Genomic DNA, 19196 nt, shown 5'->3' on the forward strand with positions numbered 1-19196 from the left:
CAGGAGAGGTTTTGATTTTTAGGGCTTCGGCATAAGAGGGTTAAGTGCAAACCAGTGTTTTAGAAATGCCAGTTTTTCTCAATGGTAAATGTTGAGACCAATATGTGATTTTATCTTCTCTCATAAATGATGCTGAATTATAAATTTGTATTGGTGCTACATTTAAATTTTGTACATGCAACTTCCCCGGCAGATATATACTTAGCTTATGTCTCTGACGTCCCGACAGAATTCAAAACTCGCAGCACATGCTACAGGTAGGTCAGGTGATCACCCTCTCCCGCCGCTGGGTGGCGGGAATAGGAACCATTCCCGTTTTCCGACCAGATTTTCTCTGTTGCCGGTGCTGGCAACATCGTTGTTAGTTCCTCCTGCATGGAATTCTGCTTGCTTTGCTAAGGATTGTTTTTGGTGAAGTATTCATTCTTTGGCTTTGGTATACGCTGATTTGGACCGTTTTTTGGATTTGCTTAGGATTCTTCATTATGGCTGATGTTGTGCCTGAAACTCGTTTTAGAGTTTGTGTGAAAGAAGGATGTAAGGTGAGACTGCCGAAAGCTTCGGTGGATCCTCACACTATTTGTGTTAAATGTAGGGGGAATGAATGCTCAGTTAGTAACACATGTGAGGAATGTTTGAGTTCACTGAAATGCAATGGAAGAGTTTGACTGCGTATGTAAATAAGTTGGAGAAAGATAGAATTAGGGAAGCTTCTGCTAAAAGTTCAAGTAGGTCCTGCTCTATGGATCAGGACAATCTTTCTATTTCCAATGTAATTTCTCCTACTGCTAACGCAGGTTCAGCTCCTTCCCCCCACAGCGAAATCGTATATTCGTCTCGATCGGAGAAAGCTGCAATGGAAGCGTCGATCCGTAATTTGCAAAGGCAATTAAGAGAGATGGAAGGTAAGAGTGAAGTGTACAGTGTCCCCAGTGTAGTGGAGGGGGCGTCTGACCGACTCCGCATTGCTCCTAGGCCTAGACCTCTTTCAGACTCCCATGACCAAGGGAGGAGGAATGTCGAAAGCCGCAAGGGGGATGTAGAGTATTCCCAACAGTCAGGCGTCCCTTCGGCAGTTCCTGTAGACTCGTCCCAGGCTGCCTTGGACAGCTATAGACAAAGCGTCCTTAGGAAGTGTTTTTCTGACTTGGATTCTTCTTCTCCGAGACGCGGATGGAGCTCCGCTTCTAAGTCGCGCCCTCTGAAGAGAGCCTGGAAGGCGCCTGCAGGAGACGCATTAGACTCCAGCCCAGAGCCTTTTCCGGAGTATTCTCCCGCTCAGAGGAAGAGAGCGATGAAGTCTCCTGTTTCTTCTCCGGAAGGAATTCGCTCTTCTACCAAGAAGTTTTTGGTAGGACTGCAGGAGCAGTTATCCTCGTTAGTAGGCTCGCTGTCTAAGGAGCCTTCTCGCAGGAAGGACGCCTCTCTTCCAGTAAAGAGCTCTCTTAAGAGACGGTCGTCAAGTCGGCGTTCGGACTCTGGTAGGCGTCTCTCTCCTGGAAGGCGCTACTCTCCAACAAGATCGTTGCTATACGCTTCTCCTTTGAGAACGATCTACTACTACCAGAAGAGCTTCTCCTAGTAGGATCCCGCATTCGTCTAGACGCCCGAGTAAGGGCGCAAGCCCCTCTCCTGACAGGAGCCAGGATCGTCGATCCTTACGTAGGAGTAGAGAACGCTCTTCTCCTTATAGGCGTTCTCAGAGAGATAGAAGCGCCTCTCCTTGCTATCTTAAGGAACAGGATAGTCTCCGTTCTTCCCGGGGACGCAGAGAGAGAGATGAAGAAATCTCTCCCCCCAGACGTTCTCGGAGAGATTTTAGCGCCTCTCCTAGCAGGCGCCATCGTGATGTAAGACGGTATTCGCCACCCAGGCGATTTACTTCTTCCAGGCGCCCAGGACAGGACGCTAGCGCCTCTCCACGCAGACGCCAGGAACCTGAGAAGAGCATGATTGGTTCTGTACGCCCTACTCCTGTTAGGCTCTCCTTAGGAGATCCGAGTTTTCCTTCTCGCAAGAGTCTTCGAAAGGAAGTAAACCCCTCTCCTGGCAGGAGCCAGGATGAGAGCAGACGCTTTTCTACCCCAAGGCGCGTAGCGCCTGATAGGCGCCACCGACGTGACGCTAGCGCCTCTCCTCCTGTAAAGATGCAAGCTCTTCCCCTCTCAGGCAGCAAGAGCCTTTGAGAAGAAGCAGGCATTCTTCTTCTGCTAGGCCCCTTCCAGTAGAAACTGTTTCTTCTGGCAATAGGATCGCTTCGGGAAGTGGTCTTCCTTCCTCTTCCAAGCTTCCTTCGGAGGAGAAGAGCACTTCTCCTACTAGGACTCCTTCTCCGAAGAGGCATTCTTCCCCTAATGCTACCTTTGAAGAGGTATCTGAGGATGAAGCTCCTATAGATGCGGGCGTCTCGGATTACAAGAGACTGGCAGCCCTGCTTCTTCAAGAGTTCGGGGACTCTCTTCATCCTGCAGATCCTCCTTCGCCGGGATCACTGCTTTCAAGCACTAAGCTTTCCAAGTCGTCTTCGTTCGTGAAAATGAATCCGACTCTTTCTATGAAGAAAGCCATCAAGAGCTTGGAGAACTGGCTCCTCTTATAAGAAAGAAGCGGGCAAGACTGTTTTTTCCTGCCCTCCTTCGAAGTTGGCAGGTAAGCCAGGTGTCTGGTATGACACGAAAGAACCAATGGGATTGGGCCTTCCTTCTTCAGCAGATGCTGATTTTTCAACACTAGTGGATTCGTCTAGAAGACGCTCTCTTCTTTCGGCAAAGGCTTCATGGGGAATGTGCGAAATGGACCATTTACTTAAGGGTCTATTTCGCACACTTGAGGTCTTTGATTTTATGGATTGGGCCTTGGGAGCCCTGGCCAAGAGAGCACAGGATCCAGACTTTGTTTCTATGGAAGTGTTAACGAGTATCCTTTCTTGTCTTGATAAGGCCTTGATGGATGGATCTACGGAAGTGGCTTCTCTCTTTGGATCTACAGTCCTTAAATAGAGATCTGTCTACAGTTCCTTTTTGGCGAAATCGGTATCTCCTCTACAGAGAGCCACCTTGCTTTATTCGCCCCTGTCTAGTCACCTGTTTCCACAAGAGACCGTGAGGGACATATCTAAGTCTTTATCAGAGAAGGCAACGCAAGATCTTCTTGCGCAGTCGGCGAAAAGACTGAAACCGGCAGTCCCTTTAACTAAAAGAGAGAAGCCTGCTTTTCAGCAGCCCTTTCGAGGGAGAACGACTGCTAGACCCTCTCTTAGGAGTAGGAGGCCGGTTAAGAGAGGAAGATCAGCACGCAAGCCCTTTCCTAAACCACAATGAGAAAGTAGTCCTCCAGACTACAGTAGGAGCCAGACTGCTGAAGTTTGCGAAAGTCTGGGCTCAGAGAGGGGCGGACAACTGGTCCCTCTCTATCCTCGAGAGAGGATACCTTATCCCCTTCAGGGAGAAACCTCCCTTAACAACAACTCCAAGGGAGTTAACAGCAAGATATCGAGATTCTTTAAGAAACCGCCGGGGCCCTGCGACAACTAGTAGAAGAAATGATGGACAAAGAGGCGATAGAAAGGGTTCAAGACCTGCAATCTCCAGGGTTTTACAACCGTCTTTTTCTTGTACCAAAAGCCTCAGGGGAGTGGAGGCCAGTCCTGGACGTAAGTGCCCTGAATCGCTTCATTGTCAAGACGAAGTTCACAATGGAGACTACATCCTCCGTTCTTGCAGCTCTTCGTCCAGGGGATTGGATGGTGTCCCTGGACCTTCAGGATGCCTATTTTCATGTGCCTATCCATCCCTCGTCCAGGAGGTACCTAAGATTCATGGTGCAGGGCAAAGTTTTTCAATTTCGAGCCCTATGCTTCGGTCTTGCCACGGCCCCTCAAGTGTTCACGGGTCTTATGAGGAATGTCGCTCATTGGCTACATATCGAAGGAGTAAGAATCTTGTTGTATCTCGACGATTGGCTGATCCGTGCCCAATCAAAGGATCGATGTCTGGAGGACTTGAAATTAACACTGGACCTAGTTCAGTCCCTAGGACTGTTATTAAACCTCGGGAAGTCCCACATGAATCCCCAGCAAAGCATTGTCTATCTGGGGATTCTGATGGATTCTCTGGGTTTTCGTGTGTATCCATCAAAGGAACGACAGGAGAGATGTTTACAGAAAGTGACGACCTTCCTAGAGAAAGAACAATGTTCCGCAAGGGACGGGATGAGTCTGCTGGGGACCCTTTCCTCGTTGGAACAGTTTGTTTCTCTAGGGAGGCTACACTTAAGGCCCCTACAATTCTACCTCAGGGAGAAATGGGATCAAAAGCACCAAGAGCTTTCGGACTCCTTTCAGCTCTCAAAGAGCATAAAGGAGGACCTCAGTTGGTGGTTAGAGCCAAACAGATTAAAGCAAGGGCTCTCCCTTCAGTTGTCGAGCACTCGCCTAGTGTTATTTACAGACGCCTCGGAAAAAGGATGGGGAGCGACTCTAGGCTCGAGAGAAGTGTCAGGCACCTGGAGTGGGGAACAGGTGTCCTGGTATATCAACAAGAAGGAACTAGCAGCAGTCCTTCTAGCTCTCGTTCACTTCGTACCTCAAGTCTTGGGTACCGTGTTGCAAGTGAACTCGGACAACACGACAGCTCTAGCCTACATAAGGAAACAGGGAGGGACTCACTCCTTCTCCCTTTTCGAGAAAGCAAGGAAGCTTCTTTGGACCGAGGAACGGCGAATAACTCTCCTAACCAGGTTCATCCAAGGGGAAAAGAACGTAAGAGCAGATCTTCTGAGCAGAAGAGATCAGGTCCTTTCCACGGAATGGACTCTGCATTCAGAAGTGTGCAACGAGATTTGGGACCTCTGGGGGAGACCCAATATCGACCTGTTCACAACGAATTGGAATGCGAGGTTGGAGAACTACTGCTCTCCGATATCAGATCCAAAGGCAGTTGCAGTGGACGGTCTCCTTCTAGATTGGAAGGGGATCGACGGGTACGCTTTTCCTCCTTTCAAGATGATAGGAGAAGTGGTAAGGAAGTTCGTCTCGGCGGAGGGAGCAAAACTGACCCTCATCACCCCATTCTGGCCAGCCCAAGATTGGTACACAGAGGTACTGGAATGGATGATAGATTTCCCAAGGTCCCTTCCACTGCGGAAGGATCTTCTCAGACAACCCCACTTCGACAGATACCACAAAAACCTCCCAGCTCTCAGTCTGACTGCCTTCAGACTGTCGAAGGACTCGTCAGAGCGAGGGGGTTTTCACGCAAGGCTGCAAAGGCAATTGCAAGAGCCAGAAGACCTTCAACTCTTCGCGTGTACCAGTCGAAGTGGGAGGTGTTCCGAAGATGGGCTAGGGCCAAGAAAGTATCCTCTTCCAGTACCTCTGTAACGGAAATAGCTGATTTTCTCCTTTATTTGAGGGAGAAATACAATCTGGCCATTACCACAATAAAAGGATATAAAAGCATGCTGTCCTCTGTTTTCAGACATAGAGGCCTTAATATCTCGGAGGACAAGGATCTGCATGACTTGATAAGGTCCTTTGAAACCTCGAAGTCCAAGACTATAAGACCACCTAGTTGGAACCTGGATGTGGTTCTTAGTTATTTAATGTCCGAGAAATTCGAAACTCCTCAAAATTCCTCATTCAGAGACTTGACTAGAAAGTCTCTCTTTCTCTTTGCACTAGCCTCTGCAAAGAGAGTTAGTGAACTTTAGGCTTTAAGGAAGATTCTGCAGTATGCTCCTTTAATCCCCTGTTCTTAGCAAAGAACGAAAATCCTTCTAAACCATGGCCAAGGACTTTTGAGATTAAGGGACTGTCCTCTTTGGTAGGGAGAGACTTAGAGAGGACATTGTGCCCAGTCAGGATCCTCAAGTTCTACCTAGAGAGGAAGAAGCTACTTGGTGGAAATGTGGATAGCCTTTGGTGTTCCGTAAGAAATCCTAAGAGGATGATTTCTAAGAATGCTCAAGCGTTTTTTATTAAAGACGTTATCAAAGAAGCGCATGCTTCCTGTGAAGAGGAACATTTAAGGCTTTTAAGAGTCAAAGCACATGAGGTCAGAGCTGTAGCTACCTCTTTAGCGTATCATAGGAATATGTCTATACAGGCTCTTGTGGAATCCACCTACTGGAGGTGCAATTCTGTTTTTGCATCAAATTACTTAAGAGACGTGCGAGTCACTTATGATAAGTGCTTCTCTCTCGGACCGTTCGTGTCTGCGGATTCGTTGCTGGGGCAAGGAGCTGAACCTAATCCTTTATAGTTAGTTAACCCTCTTATGCCGACTGGACGTATTTTACGTCGACATTTTTTGTCTCCCGTGTGGCGACTGGACGTATTTTACGTCGACTTACAAAATTTTTTTTTTAAATTCGCGGAAAAATACTTATAGGCCTACCAGCCTAAAACTTTTGAATCACGCGCCTTGGGGGATGCTGGGAGTTCACGGATCAAGGTGTTGTTTTGTTTACAATCGTTACGCAGGCGCGCAAGCGGGAATTTCTTTCTTGCCGCACTAAAAAGTATCTGTGACACATCTCGGAAATTATTTTGTCACTTTGACATAATTTTTGTACCATTGTAAATTAGCCGTTACATGAAGTATTATATATGAAAATGTGCGCATTTTTATGTAGAATACAACAATAAAATACTCATGATTGTAGCTTTTATCAGTTTTGAGATATTTTCATATAAATAACGATAATTGCCAAAATTTCAACCTTCGGTCAACTTTGACTCTACCGAAATGGTCGAAAAAACGCAATTGTAATGCTAAACGCTTATATTCTAGTAATATTCAATCATTTACCTTAATTTTGCAACTAATTGGAAGTCTCTAGCACAATATTTCGATTTATGGTGAATTTATGAAAAAACTTTTTCCTTACGTCCGCGCGGTAACTCTTCCGAAAAAAATCATACATGCGATTGTGGTAATGTTTGCACCATTTTAAAATTAGCCGTTATATAAAGTTTTATATATGGAAATGTGCGCAATTTCATGCACAATACAACTAAAAACAACCTATGGTTGTAGCTTTTATCAGTTTTGAGATATTTTCATATAAATAACGATAATTGCCAAAATTTCAACCTTTGGTCAACTTTGACTCTACCGAAATGGTCGAAAAACTCAATTGTAAGCTAAAACGCTTATATTCTAGTAATTTTCAAGCATTTACCTTCATTTTGCAACAAATTGGAAGTCTCTAGCACAATATTTCGATTTATGGTGAATTTATGAAAAAAATAACATTTTCTTTACGTCCGCGCGATAACTCTTCCGAAAAAATCATACGTGCGATTGGGGTAATGTTTGCACCATTTTAAATTAGCCGTTACATAAAGTTTTATATATGAAAATGTGCGCAATTTCATGTAGAACACAACTAAAAATAATTGAATGTTGTAGCGTTTCTCATTTTTGAAATATTTGCATATAAATCACGATAAATAGAAAAAAAACCACGTTTGGTCAACTTTGACTCTACCGAAATGGTCAAAAAACGCAATTGTAAGCTAAAATTCTTACAGTCTAGTAATATTCAGTCATTTATCTTTATCTTGAAACAAATTCGAAGTCTAGCAAAATATTTAGATTTATGGTGAATTTTAAAAAAAAATCTTTCCTTCCCTCCACGCGCGGATTCTCCGCCACAAATCTCCGAAATACGTACGTCCACTTTCACGGAATATTTGCTCCATTTCATATTAGGCATTTCATAGAGTTTTATATATGAAAACGTGCGCAATTTCATGTAGAATAAAACGAAAAATATTTGAAGGTTGTAGCTTTTCTTATTTCCGAAATAATTGCATATAAAAAATATATATATAAAAAAAATTCTACATTCAGTCAACTTTAACTCGTCAGATATGGTCGAAAACTGCAATTGTAAGCTAATACTCTTACAGTATAGTAATATTCAATCATTTGTCTTCATTTTGAAAGAAATTGGAAGTCTCTAGGACAATATTTAGATTTATGGTGAATTTTTGAAAAAAATATTTGTTTAAGTCCGCGCGTTACGAATTCATGCATTATTTTGTGATAATATTTTCTCTGTGTTGCTTTTATCGTTTTAAAATGTGTTATATACCAAAATGATCGCTATTTAGTGTACATTACAACGAAAAAAAAAGTAACTTGTTACCTTTAACCATTTTGCGCACAGCGCGATTTGAATACAATATCTATGAAATTTTGTTTTTGCTATCATATATCATATTTATATATGATAATGAATGAATTTTTTAATTTTTTTCATTTCTGATGGTTGCATACTAAACTTCAGGCAATGACAAAAAAAGGAGCCAAAAATGAACTCTTAATCTTGAAAACTAAGCACGCTGTGATTTTTTGAAAAAAATATTTTTTCCGCTTCCGCGCTCACTCTGAAACCCCTCCGGCACACGGGAGACAATTTTTTATTTACCGCTCCGGCGTAAGAGGGTTAAGTTAGTAATTTTAAATGTTTTTTGGTGTTGTGTTTTATGGTCGATTGGAAGGGGTTTTGGGAATGCTCCTTTCAAATCGTAGTGTTAACAAATGTAGTGTGGTCAGGTGGTCGGGATTGGTTTTTTGTGCTGCTTGTTAGTGGTTTGAACCTAGGCTCTGTCATGTAAGAGGGTTAGTCCCCGTTGATATGACAAAGGTGAAGGCTCTACCATGTAAGTGGGTCAGCCCCCATTGGTATGATCCAAGACAAGACTCTGTCAAGTAAGTGGGCTCGCCCCCATTGACACGATCCAGTCGAGCTATCAGTGTCAGGTCTCATCCCCACTGAAACTCTTGAGGCAAGCAGACTCATAGACAGTAATCATGAAGTCTTCTGCCCAATAAGGTAGGAACCTAGGTTTTAAATAAGTTTATATATATGACCTACAACAGATGTTGTTTCCCTGTTTTTATTGTTGTTTATATGGAGTAACTATCTCTTACCCGCCACCAAGGGTGTCAATCAGCTAAGTATATATCTGCCGGGGAAGTTGCATGTACAAAAATGATATTGTTAGTATGCAATAAAGTTTTGTACATACTTACCCGGCAGATATATACGATGAATGGCCCACCCAACCTCCCCTCAGGAGATAGGTGTAAGAGAAAATCTGGTCGGAAAACGGGAATGGTTCCTATTCCCGCCACCCAGCGGCGGGAGAGGGTGATCACCTGACCTACCTGTAGCGTGTGCCGCGAGTTTTGAATTCTGTCGGGACGTCAGAGACATAAGCTAAGTATATATCTGCCGGGTAAGTATGTACAAAACTTTATTGTATACTAACAATATCATATTTCTAGTATTATGTACATATTGCCTACTATATTTCTGTTATTTTTATTATAAAAACATCGATTTTAATACTATTGTTTTACATTAAAGTTTGTAGTAGAAGCTGGATTCATGTACAGTGTACACACACCATATGTGTGAAGGTATTTCAGGGATATGTAACTGTTAATAGAGAACTGAATGCAGCTGACAGGGCACAACCATGAAAAGTTAATTTGTTATAGTTTAATGTATATGTTGTCTGTTACATAAAAATCATACTTGAGGATGTTAATTCTGCAAGGCATAAGTTGCTAGTACTATCTGTATCTTGAAATGGGTCCAGCAGTATCAAGAACAATTGAAGTTTTTCATTCAGAATTTCTAATACCAGAAAGAAATTATTACAAATACATTTGCATGTAAAAAGTTTTATGGGATATTTTTCTTTCAATGACTCATGGAGTATTCATAGATTTCTTCCTGTTTTCATGATTAAATCATTTATCTACCTGAGTATAGTATGCTTTCAAGTATAGCCTTGTTCAAGTTTATTCAAACAAGAAAGATTTAAAGGAGGTTTAATAAGGATATAAAGAATGGGATGATATAACTTCTGAATGATTAACTTTCAGGGTAAAAGTATGATAGATAGTTGAAGGATTTTGAGTTTCTGAAAGATATACTTTCTTAAGGAACTGTTTTTAATTTTAGTTTACCATTACAGGTCAAGTAGCCATGCATCGTTTGTCATGGCAGAGAGTTTGGCTCATCAGCTCACGAGGAGAAAACATAAAAGTGACAGGATTAGCTTGGAGACCTGACAGTAAGATTCTTGCTGTTGGATATTCATCAGGTAATGCTTATTAAAACTGGAAAATTTATATTTTAGTTGCATATATGCAAGATACATTGCCCCTTTTCACCACTTCCAGAGATTGAATGGCCAATAAGTAAATCATATCAGAACTAAGTTGAATGATCATTTGCATTGCATTCTTGTGTAATCAGCATAATTTAGAGTTGAAAAGGTCTTTTGCATTGTAGATGTGTTAATTGGATCTCTTTTTGTTCACTAGCAGGATTTCTCTAATATATTGGAAATATGATAAAAATATTTCTCTTCAAATTGATATAGGCTTCACTAGTCACTTTGTGGATTCGTTGATAGTTATTATTTTGGTACACGGATGGTTAAGTAACTTCATCTTCACTAACAATTCTCCTTTGTTCCCTCTTCACACTCAGTGATTACAGTTGTCTGTACATTGTATAGGCTAATACTAGAAATCTGAATAAGCTAGCATTTATTTTCAGTAAAATTAAACGTATTACAGGTACTCTATTGGAGTAGTACCATTTTCCTAACCATATGATTGGTTTTGCCCACATCTTCAACTTACTATGACAGAGAATGACATTTCTGATACAATGAGCATGAGGACTTTTCCTAACAGAGGGGGATACTTGCCTTAGAGAATGATAAAAAGGTTTTTTTGCATTTTGAGACTGGAATTGGGACTACATAATTCTGTATACTGTTCACCATATTGGGTGTCAAGGTGAAGTAAAATAAAAGTTTGTTTAGATGAAACAGAGTTTTTTTTAATAGTGTATTTTGTAATCAGGTGTTACTTCTGTGATACAATAATTCCTTTTGTTGTATTTTGTCTTGATCAGGAATTTTACGTTATTTTAAACCATTACAGTGATAAAAAGATAGATATTTATGAAACAAGCATTTTTGTAGGTATTTATGAGACGATTTTTTTGAGTTTTGCATTTTGTATTCGCTTAATGCTTCAGTGAAAGAATATTTCAAAATGTAGGTACGTATTTATGAAACAAGCCTTTTTGAGTTTTGTATTTTGTTTTAGTTAATGCTTCAATGATAGAATACTGTATTTCTTTTTATTGGTATTTTCTCATAATATAGAATTTCAATGAAGTTATTTGAAACATTCCTAATGTGAATACCACTGTCTTACACGGGTAAGTCTAAGCACCCATATAAATTTTTGTTGTGTTGTTTTCCAGGAGAAGTGGTACTCGTTGATATTGAAGATAGTAACCCTGTTCACAATTTGAATGTAAATGCCGAAGTAACTTCTCTCACTTGGGCACAGCACATATCAAAAGATGACACCAAAGATGAGACATTGTGTGAGGTATGGGTACAAATTATATTTATTTAAACCAGAACAAATTCTGCTGCTAGGCATTATGATGTAAAAGTGTATCGTACTCTACAGTTATTTAGTTTTGTTTATTTGTCAGAATTTAGATTCTGATACTTTATATCCTTATGAATTTGAGGAATCTACCTCCCTGAATGTGATAATGGAACTTTCGGCGACATACTGTTATAATATCTTTGCTAGAAATGCAGTGAAAATTAGCCAGTCAGGTATTGTTTTAGGGTTATTATAATATCCAAAAGGGGTGTTTATTTTCTTTTCATTATTCAGAGTACAATACTATATACTGTATACTGGTAAGAATATGCATAGGGGAAAGGAAAGTGATATTAAGAGAAAAATAAAGACCCATACTGCTGACAACTATTCTTGACTGCTATAGATTACCATCCAGGACTTCCTGCTTCATCCATGACCTTCTACCAAGTTATGGCAGGTACTGATCAGTCATCTAATGCTCTTAGAGAACCTGGTTTTCAGTTCCTGGTTGCACTGGGCATGCCCAGCTCACACTCCACTGGCCTGCAAGGTCAGCAGGTAGCAGTATCATAACAAATAGACCCTTAGATAGGGGAGTGAGAAATTCTGGTCTTAAGTTAGGAACTGATGGGATCTGAGTGTTCATCACAAACTGAAGAACAAATGACAGTGACAGAGAACCCAGCCCTCTGAGTGCCAGAATTGATATGAGATGCCGTGTAGTTCACCAATATGTCTTTCTGAAGTGAAGTTTCCCTCAAGGAGTTCATATTGTGACTTAAGGCGGCCATACACGTACGCGACTGGCATGGGGTTTGTCCTGCCGGGATTAGCGCGCGCTCCAGTCCGCTTGGGTATTGCCCATACACGCAGAGGACTTGCTCTACGCATATTTTGAGAGGGCAGAGTTAATATGCAGTGGCCGTGTTCATTTCAGTCCTGTAGTGTCCTGATATAGTGAGTGTTTTTAAGTCATGGCACCAAGTAAAAGGAAGATAAGTGCAATAATGATAATAGCACTCCTGCAAGACGAATACGAGCATGAAATATGCAAGAAAAATCGTAAAGTATGGGTGAAACCATGGCTAATAAAGAGGGGTTTTACCATATGACTTAAATGAAAGAATTAAAGGAAAATAACCCGGAAAATTATAGAAATTATTTGAGAACGACTGATGATGACTGGGGTGTTCCTAATTTTGATTGCTGCTTCAGGTACAGTAATCGGGTAACGAAATCCAGTCATATAGTTTAGGAGGACCTCTGAATATACAATATGCTTTTCAGATTTTTCATTTTATTTAACCTACCCAAAGGTTTACCTGCATTTCAGAATGTTTCTTTCTCTCTCTCTCTCTCTCTCTCTCTCTCTCTCTCTCTCTCTCTCTCTCTCTCTCTCTCTCTCTCTCTCTCTCTCAAGGTGAAATGGAATGTATCATTCTTAAACCTGCTTTACTTCGTATAACAGGAATCTAAATTGATTCTGGAGATGAATGAATTTGAATATCGATGAAAGGTGTGATATGGATCACTATGAACATATTTCCTCTCAAATATTTTACTAGTGAAATTCACAGTCGTTTAAGAATGTTAATGTTTTTATCGCCATGTTTATCCTTTAAAACGTTCTGCAAATTAATTGTAAAACTAATTTATATTAGTCAAAAGATACCATGAAAGGCTGGCAATTTTGGCTTTCACAAAAGCTGTTTGCATCTTTATCTATTTTTTTTAAATAATTCCAGTAATTGCTCATAAGCTGCTTGTCATTTTACTTAATTGGAATAATCCGGACTTCGTATTTTCCACAAGCACGGTAGTGCTCTGTACAGGTCCAAAAAAATCACGAATGAAATCGTGAGATAAATACTTGACTGACTGCGACATCTTTTCACAACAGCAGTACTGCCCTGACTCCCACGAGGAAATAGGGTATTGTACATGTTGAAACTTTGCCTCACTCTTTCCCAACACCTGTAGCGCTAGTCACGATGCGCCAGTCAGTTCAACATGCTGAAAGGACGTCGGAACAGGACTGGCTCGACAGGACTGGCATCAATAGCCCCCATACACGATAAAGACTGGCCGTTCGTGCCAGTCGCTATGAAATCAGCGCGCCAGTCGCGTACGTGTATGGCCGCCTTTAGAGACTTTAGGTGACAAGAATAGATTCCACTCTGGAGGCTTGAGGAAGAGAGGTCCATGCTCTTCAGTCTGAAGATATGACTGATGGCTTAGCAATAACCTTTTACAAAGGGATTGAGAGGAGTTTGTCTCAGAAAAGATGGACGTGGAAGTCTGTTATCTGTTGAAGAGTAGCTCTAACAGGAGAGGCAACTCTGACACCAGGTAAGCATGCTGCTGAAGTCTTACAGATGCTATAAGACATCTGCATAGCCTTGCAAGAAAAGCTGTTGTCTTACAGGATGGTCTGTTATGTAATGGCAAAGCATCTGCACAAACTGATGGTCTTGTGGAGCCATTGGTGTTATCCTGAGTCCATGAGAAATCAACATGCCTATGATCACTTGACAAATTTGGCTGAATGTAAGAAAGTCATGCATAAGATATGGTCTCAAGTTTGCCAAGGGGAATGACATGTCAGGGATTTACATGCAACACACAAAGACTATTTAAAAGTAGTGTATGTATAGTAAAAGAAATTCCAAATTTCTTTTTTAATAAGACATTGTTTTTACTTCTCTTCCACATGGTCACACTATATTGTTTTTATTTGTCTTCCACATGGCCACACTGACTGATTCCTATCTATAATTTGAAGGTGAAGTAGAGAAGTGAGAGCTTGTTGGAGGTCATGTTCATTTAATTGCTCCCTCACTCATAGCCAACAGTTGCTATATATGTAAGACATAAATAGAAATGTTAGTCACAAATGGTGTTTATACAAGATATTAATAAATTCCATTATAGTAGTTGGGTGTAGAATGTCTTGTAGACAAAGACACTCATCAGGAACCCCATTTGTTTATAAGCTATTACTTGTATTTGTTGTCTGCAGTGGGATAGCTTTTGGTGAACCAGTTCTTGGTATTTTGTGGTTATTTTTTCTAGTTTTGATTTTTACTTTAATCACTATCAGAAATTCATTGACACATTCATATATCAATAGGCTTTCATTTAGTAATGTAGGTTAGATGTTTGTTTCATTTTCCACATGACTATGGATTTATTCAGAGATTAAGGAGGTAGTATGTAGTGTATTTCAGAAACTGGTACCTGTTTCAAGATTTGAAAATAAGTGACAAATGGTAATGAAGAAAATAATGGTAGTTATATATTTTTTCACATCTTACACTATTTTTGCTCAAAGTCAGACTGGACTTTTGAGAAATTATTGTACTGTGTGCCAAGCTTTTAGATTCCCTTGTACGTACTTATCATTAACTCATTAGATATGTAATGACTGGTTCTTTCAGCTCTTTAGCCAAAAACTTTAGGAGCTACATTCTAAAGCCTCCCAGTACACTGTTTAGTGAGGCCTGGAAGCCCATACACTATTTAGTCAGTCCCAAAAGCGCAGTGTCAGTTCTCTAAACAGTTTCTGGAGAGGCAATGGCTGCTCTTCAAGAGCCCAAGAACATTGAAACTTTATACATACCTATGAAGCTCTTGTTTGCATGATTGCATTGCTGGAATAATAAGAATTGGCTTGTTGACACAATAAGAAATAGCTGAAATAAATTCCTGTACCCTTTAGATATAACAAAATAGTTTGTTGTTAACTTCTTTAACCCTGTAGATAAAACAAAATAGTTTTTGTCACAGTTTCAATTATTGAAATACAATTGAGCTAAACAGATACGTACATAACCAGCCCGAGAAAAGTCTACTTGAGACTCAGAGGTCTGGAAAAACTAACCCCTCTTAATAATAATAATAAACAGATACGTATATAACATACTTACACGTTGTACATATTTGTATACTATCATATTTCAATATGTTGGCAATTTTATTTGTTATACCGTACTTGTTGAAGTTTCCTTTGTAATTCCAGTGGCAGACAGTAGAAAATTAATATTGATAGGCTGAGCTTCTTTTGCAAATAGTTTTGCAGGCCCAGCAAAATTAGCAGAAACTAATAAGAATATTAGACAATAAGAAATTGATATGTTATCAACTAGCAGCATAATGTGACACAAGCAGACATCCTCACTAGCCAACAGCTGTGGTTGGACTGGAACCTTCCATACAGTCCAGTCCACAAGTGTACTTTGACTGTCAGTCTTCAAGAGGCATACAACTGATTTTAAGTGAGCATGTCTAGGTTTCATATGGGTTGTCAGTCCAAATTATGTACTCATTTGACAAAATTTTACTGCTTCTCATAAAACTAACATATAACTGAATATGTAAGAGTGTCCCTAGGCTTTCTTGCAATTCGTAATGGCCTGCCACAATTGCTTCAGTTGTGCATGAACTCAGCAAAGTGGAATGCTTGTCTCCCAGGAGACAATGAGGACTCTGACTGAGTTTATACTTGAACTAACTTTGTTTGGATGGTGGTTTGAGGGTGCTGTTATTCCATCAGTTGATGCTTGTTCTCAGGTGTTGCATAAGAAACCTAAGTTTCATGATCTGCCACAGTTGTGCAACCAAGAAGTTATTCTGATGGGCCAATTAGAATGGTATGAAATGCTTAAGAGATGAAAAAGTTACCACTATTTCATAATGCACCATAAGGGCATAAGTATCCAGGATGACTACATGGAAAAATGATGTGCTTTGTGTAAATGTAAGATAAACAGATTCTTCATGAATCTTTTTTATTTTCTAGTTCTTAAGCGGGTGTTAAGTTTCCAAACTACCATTGAAATACATATGTAGTTTGCTGTTTTATTTTAATCTTTGTTCATTTATGAAGATCGATGTGTGAATCTTTCAGGTTTTGTTCTTATGCTTTGAAAATTTAATTATATACCCATTTAAGTCTCAAATAAATGTAACTTGTTGATACTACATTTGTTCATACTATTCATTATTACTCTGCCACATTGCTGCTATTTTTTCAATTTCCCGCAGGATAACTCCGAAGTCTACTTACCTCCTCTAGCTTCACTCACCAAAACTTATTCTCCCAATACCATTGAAGACCGTGATGAGGGGTGGCAAGATGGTCATCTTTTGAAAGATCAGACATCTCTAACTCTTCTCACTGTTGCAACAGCTGATGCATCTGTCTACATATATGCTTTTGGACTCTTTCACTGTGCCACTGTTGACTTAAGGGACTCTGTCCCTGGAGCAGGTCGTGTGATTGATGCCACTCCTTCTCATGACCTGCATATAATCAGTTGTGTTGCAGAATGTGACAACAACGGTGAAAAATCAATTATTCATGTTACTGTAGAAACAATGATTCTTGCTTGTCGACACAAAGAACTTCAAGCGCTTGCCTACAGATATGGCAAAATTTATGGTCTCATGATGTATGCATCACAGACAATTACTCTGCTGACTGAGGCATGGGAAAACATATTATTGGAGCTTGATGGAAAATTATCAAAGTATGCAAGCACAGTTCCAGCAGGTGGTGTTTCTGCTGATTTTTTAGATTTACTAGTGTTTGGTCTCTCATCTCCTGAATTTGATATATTCCTATCAAATCAGCTAACCGAGAAGGGTTTGAAAAAACTGGGTCATTCAATAGAATTAAGTTATTCAAATATCCAGAAGTTGGTCCTGCGAAATGTTCAGTCTGTTGGCCAAGCACTAGTTTTTCAGTTAAGTGCTCTTGTAGGATTAGCTCGAGACTATGACCATTTTGGGATGTTGGGTGTTCAAGAAGATGTAGTTATTAATGCAATAAGAGAAACAGGCTCATTCGTGTTAAAAGCTGTTGAATTACAACAAGTTATTGATGGTTCAATGAATACTTTTAAGTCTTTCCTTCGTTGGCTGTACGTAGTTGTTCAGAGAATTCGTGGGGAAGCAGTACCAGATGAAATAAGTCGTATGACACAACAGGATTTAACTTACATTACAGAATTCCTTCATGATACTCTTGAAGATACAACCATAGGTCCAGACGGAGAAAAGCAAACCAAATTCAGATTAGAACGTGTAGGTCAGTACCTGAAAGATGAACCACTGTCTTGCCCTCCTGATTCTGGGCGCAACCCATGGGTTCAGTTTTTAGAGAAACATCCACAGTTGGCTAACCATCCCGTCATATTTCCTCACAATAAAGAGCGTTCTCTGTTGCAGGAACACAATAGTCTTGTACAGGTACTAGAAAATATGGCTGGACAGCCAGAACATGTTATAAGTGGAGCAGTTAATATTGTCTCTTGGGTACCTTTCATGAATGTTACAACAAATGGATTGATAAATGTAAGTCAAATAAGCTGTTCACGTACAAATGCTATGTATACTGTTGTGTTACCAGGACCACAACAGTCCTTAATGTATTTGGCTAGATGGTCAACTTTAACTGAACACCTTGCACAGTCAGTTGATATTCCTGGTCCTGCTCACCATGTAGAAGCTGTTCCATTTGTATTTTCACGTTTAGAAGGGGTGAGAGGATGCTCTGCTGATCAACCTGGTACACCATTACCTTTACTGAAGGTGATCGGGGCTCAGTTTTATACAGAGGAAACTTTATCAGTATTAGCTCAAGATCCAGGTGACCCAAAGGCATCTATATTCATCCAATTGTGGATGGTAGCTGCTTGTGGAGAGCTCCAGCCTTTAGCCTTGTATGGGGGAAGAAGCTTGGCTGATGCAGGCATCACACCAAGGGATGCAAGCACACTGGTTGATGCAAGTGGCTATCGACGGCTTGAAGTTGGTACTTTGTCAACATTGGCAGTGTCTGGGTCTCGAAAAGTTGCCCTTCTCTTGTCAGAAAATAGGAGAAGAGTTAGACTTTTTGAAATGGAAGTAGAAGAGGATGATGATGATGAAGATGAGGAAGACACAGCTCAGCACGAGTCCATCATGAATGCATCTGGTGCCTCAGATGATCCTGTTGATAATGTGTGATGATAGAAAATTATTTTAGCCTTTGTTATATCATCAGATGCATTCATACAGGAGATTGACCTGCTGTTTAACTTATGTTATAATGTACGATGGTTAAAGTTTAAGTCAAGCGCTGAATTTCAAAGTACCTTTAAACAATGCATAGGCTACACTTCTGAACAGTTCTCCACCAGGTGGAAGTCCCTCTCTGTCATTACTAGTTCACCTCAGAGAGCAGATGGTTCTAGAGTACTTAGCATCTTTCTGTACAAGTACATGATATAGTATTTGCCTTGCAGAACATGAGCATCCAAATTCATTTAAAGTGTCCTGTTATCAGCCATTACCAGAAACCTTATCTTCCATTTATTGTAAAATAGTGAATTGATATACTGGAAGTGTCATTGCTGATCATAATTTTAAGGGAGGCTGTGATATACTTGAAAGCTCCATGCACCATTGCAGTTGCTTGCGTGTATTTAATTGCTTGTTCTTTATTTAAATATTGGTTTGTTTTCTTAATTACACCTTTATTTCTTATTTCCTACTCTGTTTCATGTTTCAAACCATGTTAGGTGTTAAGAATCATTATGGTTTATGATTATTAATACATATTAATTGTTATAATAGTAATAATTCCACCATTATTGTACTGTTTTATTCAGTAATTTTCATGCATACTGAATATTTAATGCTTCTATTAGACTGGATTGAGGTGATGTAAGCGATTGGCAAGGAGGGATTCTGGTGTGATTAGCTGTT

At 40.1% G+C, this 19196-nt stretch overlaps 1 protein-coding gene across 3 annotated transcripts in view; it reads left to right on the forward strand.

Moving 5' to 3' along the window:
* The window catches only part of LOC135210745 (anaphase-promoting complex subunit 4-like), a 42577-nt gene extending 24012 nt beyond the window's left edge, over positions 1 to 18565 (forward strand). For all 3 annotated transcript variants that reach the window (XM_064243574.1, XM_064243576.1, XM_064243575.1), the window contains 3 exons: positions 9998 to 10126; positions 11308 to 11438; positions 16491 to 18565. In XM_064243574.1, the coding sequence (XP_064099644.1) occupies positions 9998 to 10126; positions 11308 to 11438; positions 16491 to 18455 (2225 nt within the window). In that variant the 3' untranslated portion in view covers positions 18456 to 18565. The remainder of the gene's footprint in view (positions 1 to 9997; positions 10127 to 11307; positions 11439 to 16490) is intronic.
* The last annotated feature ends 631 nt before the right edge of the window (positions 18566 to 19196 follow it).

The sequence above is a fragment of the Macrobrachium nipponense genome, chromosome 4, assembly GCF_015104395.2.
Source record: "Macrobrachium nipponense isolate FS-2020 chromosome 4, ASM1510439v2, whole genome shotgun sequence".
Taxonomy (NCBI): Eukaryota; Metazoa; Arthropoda; class Malacostraca; order Decapoda; family Palaemonidae; genus Macrobrachium; species Macrobrachium nipponense.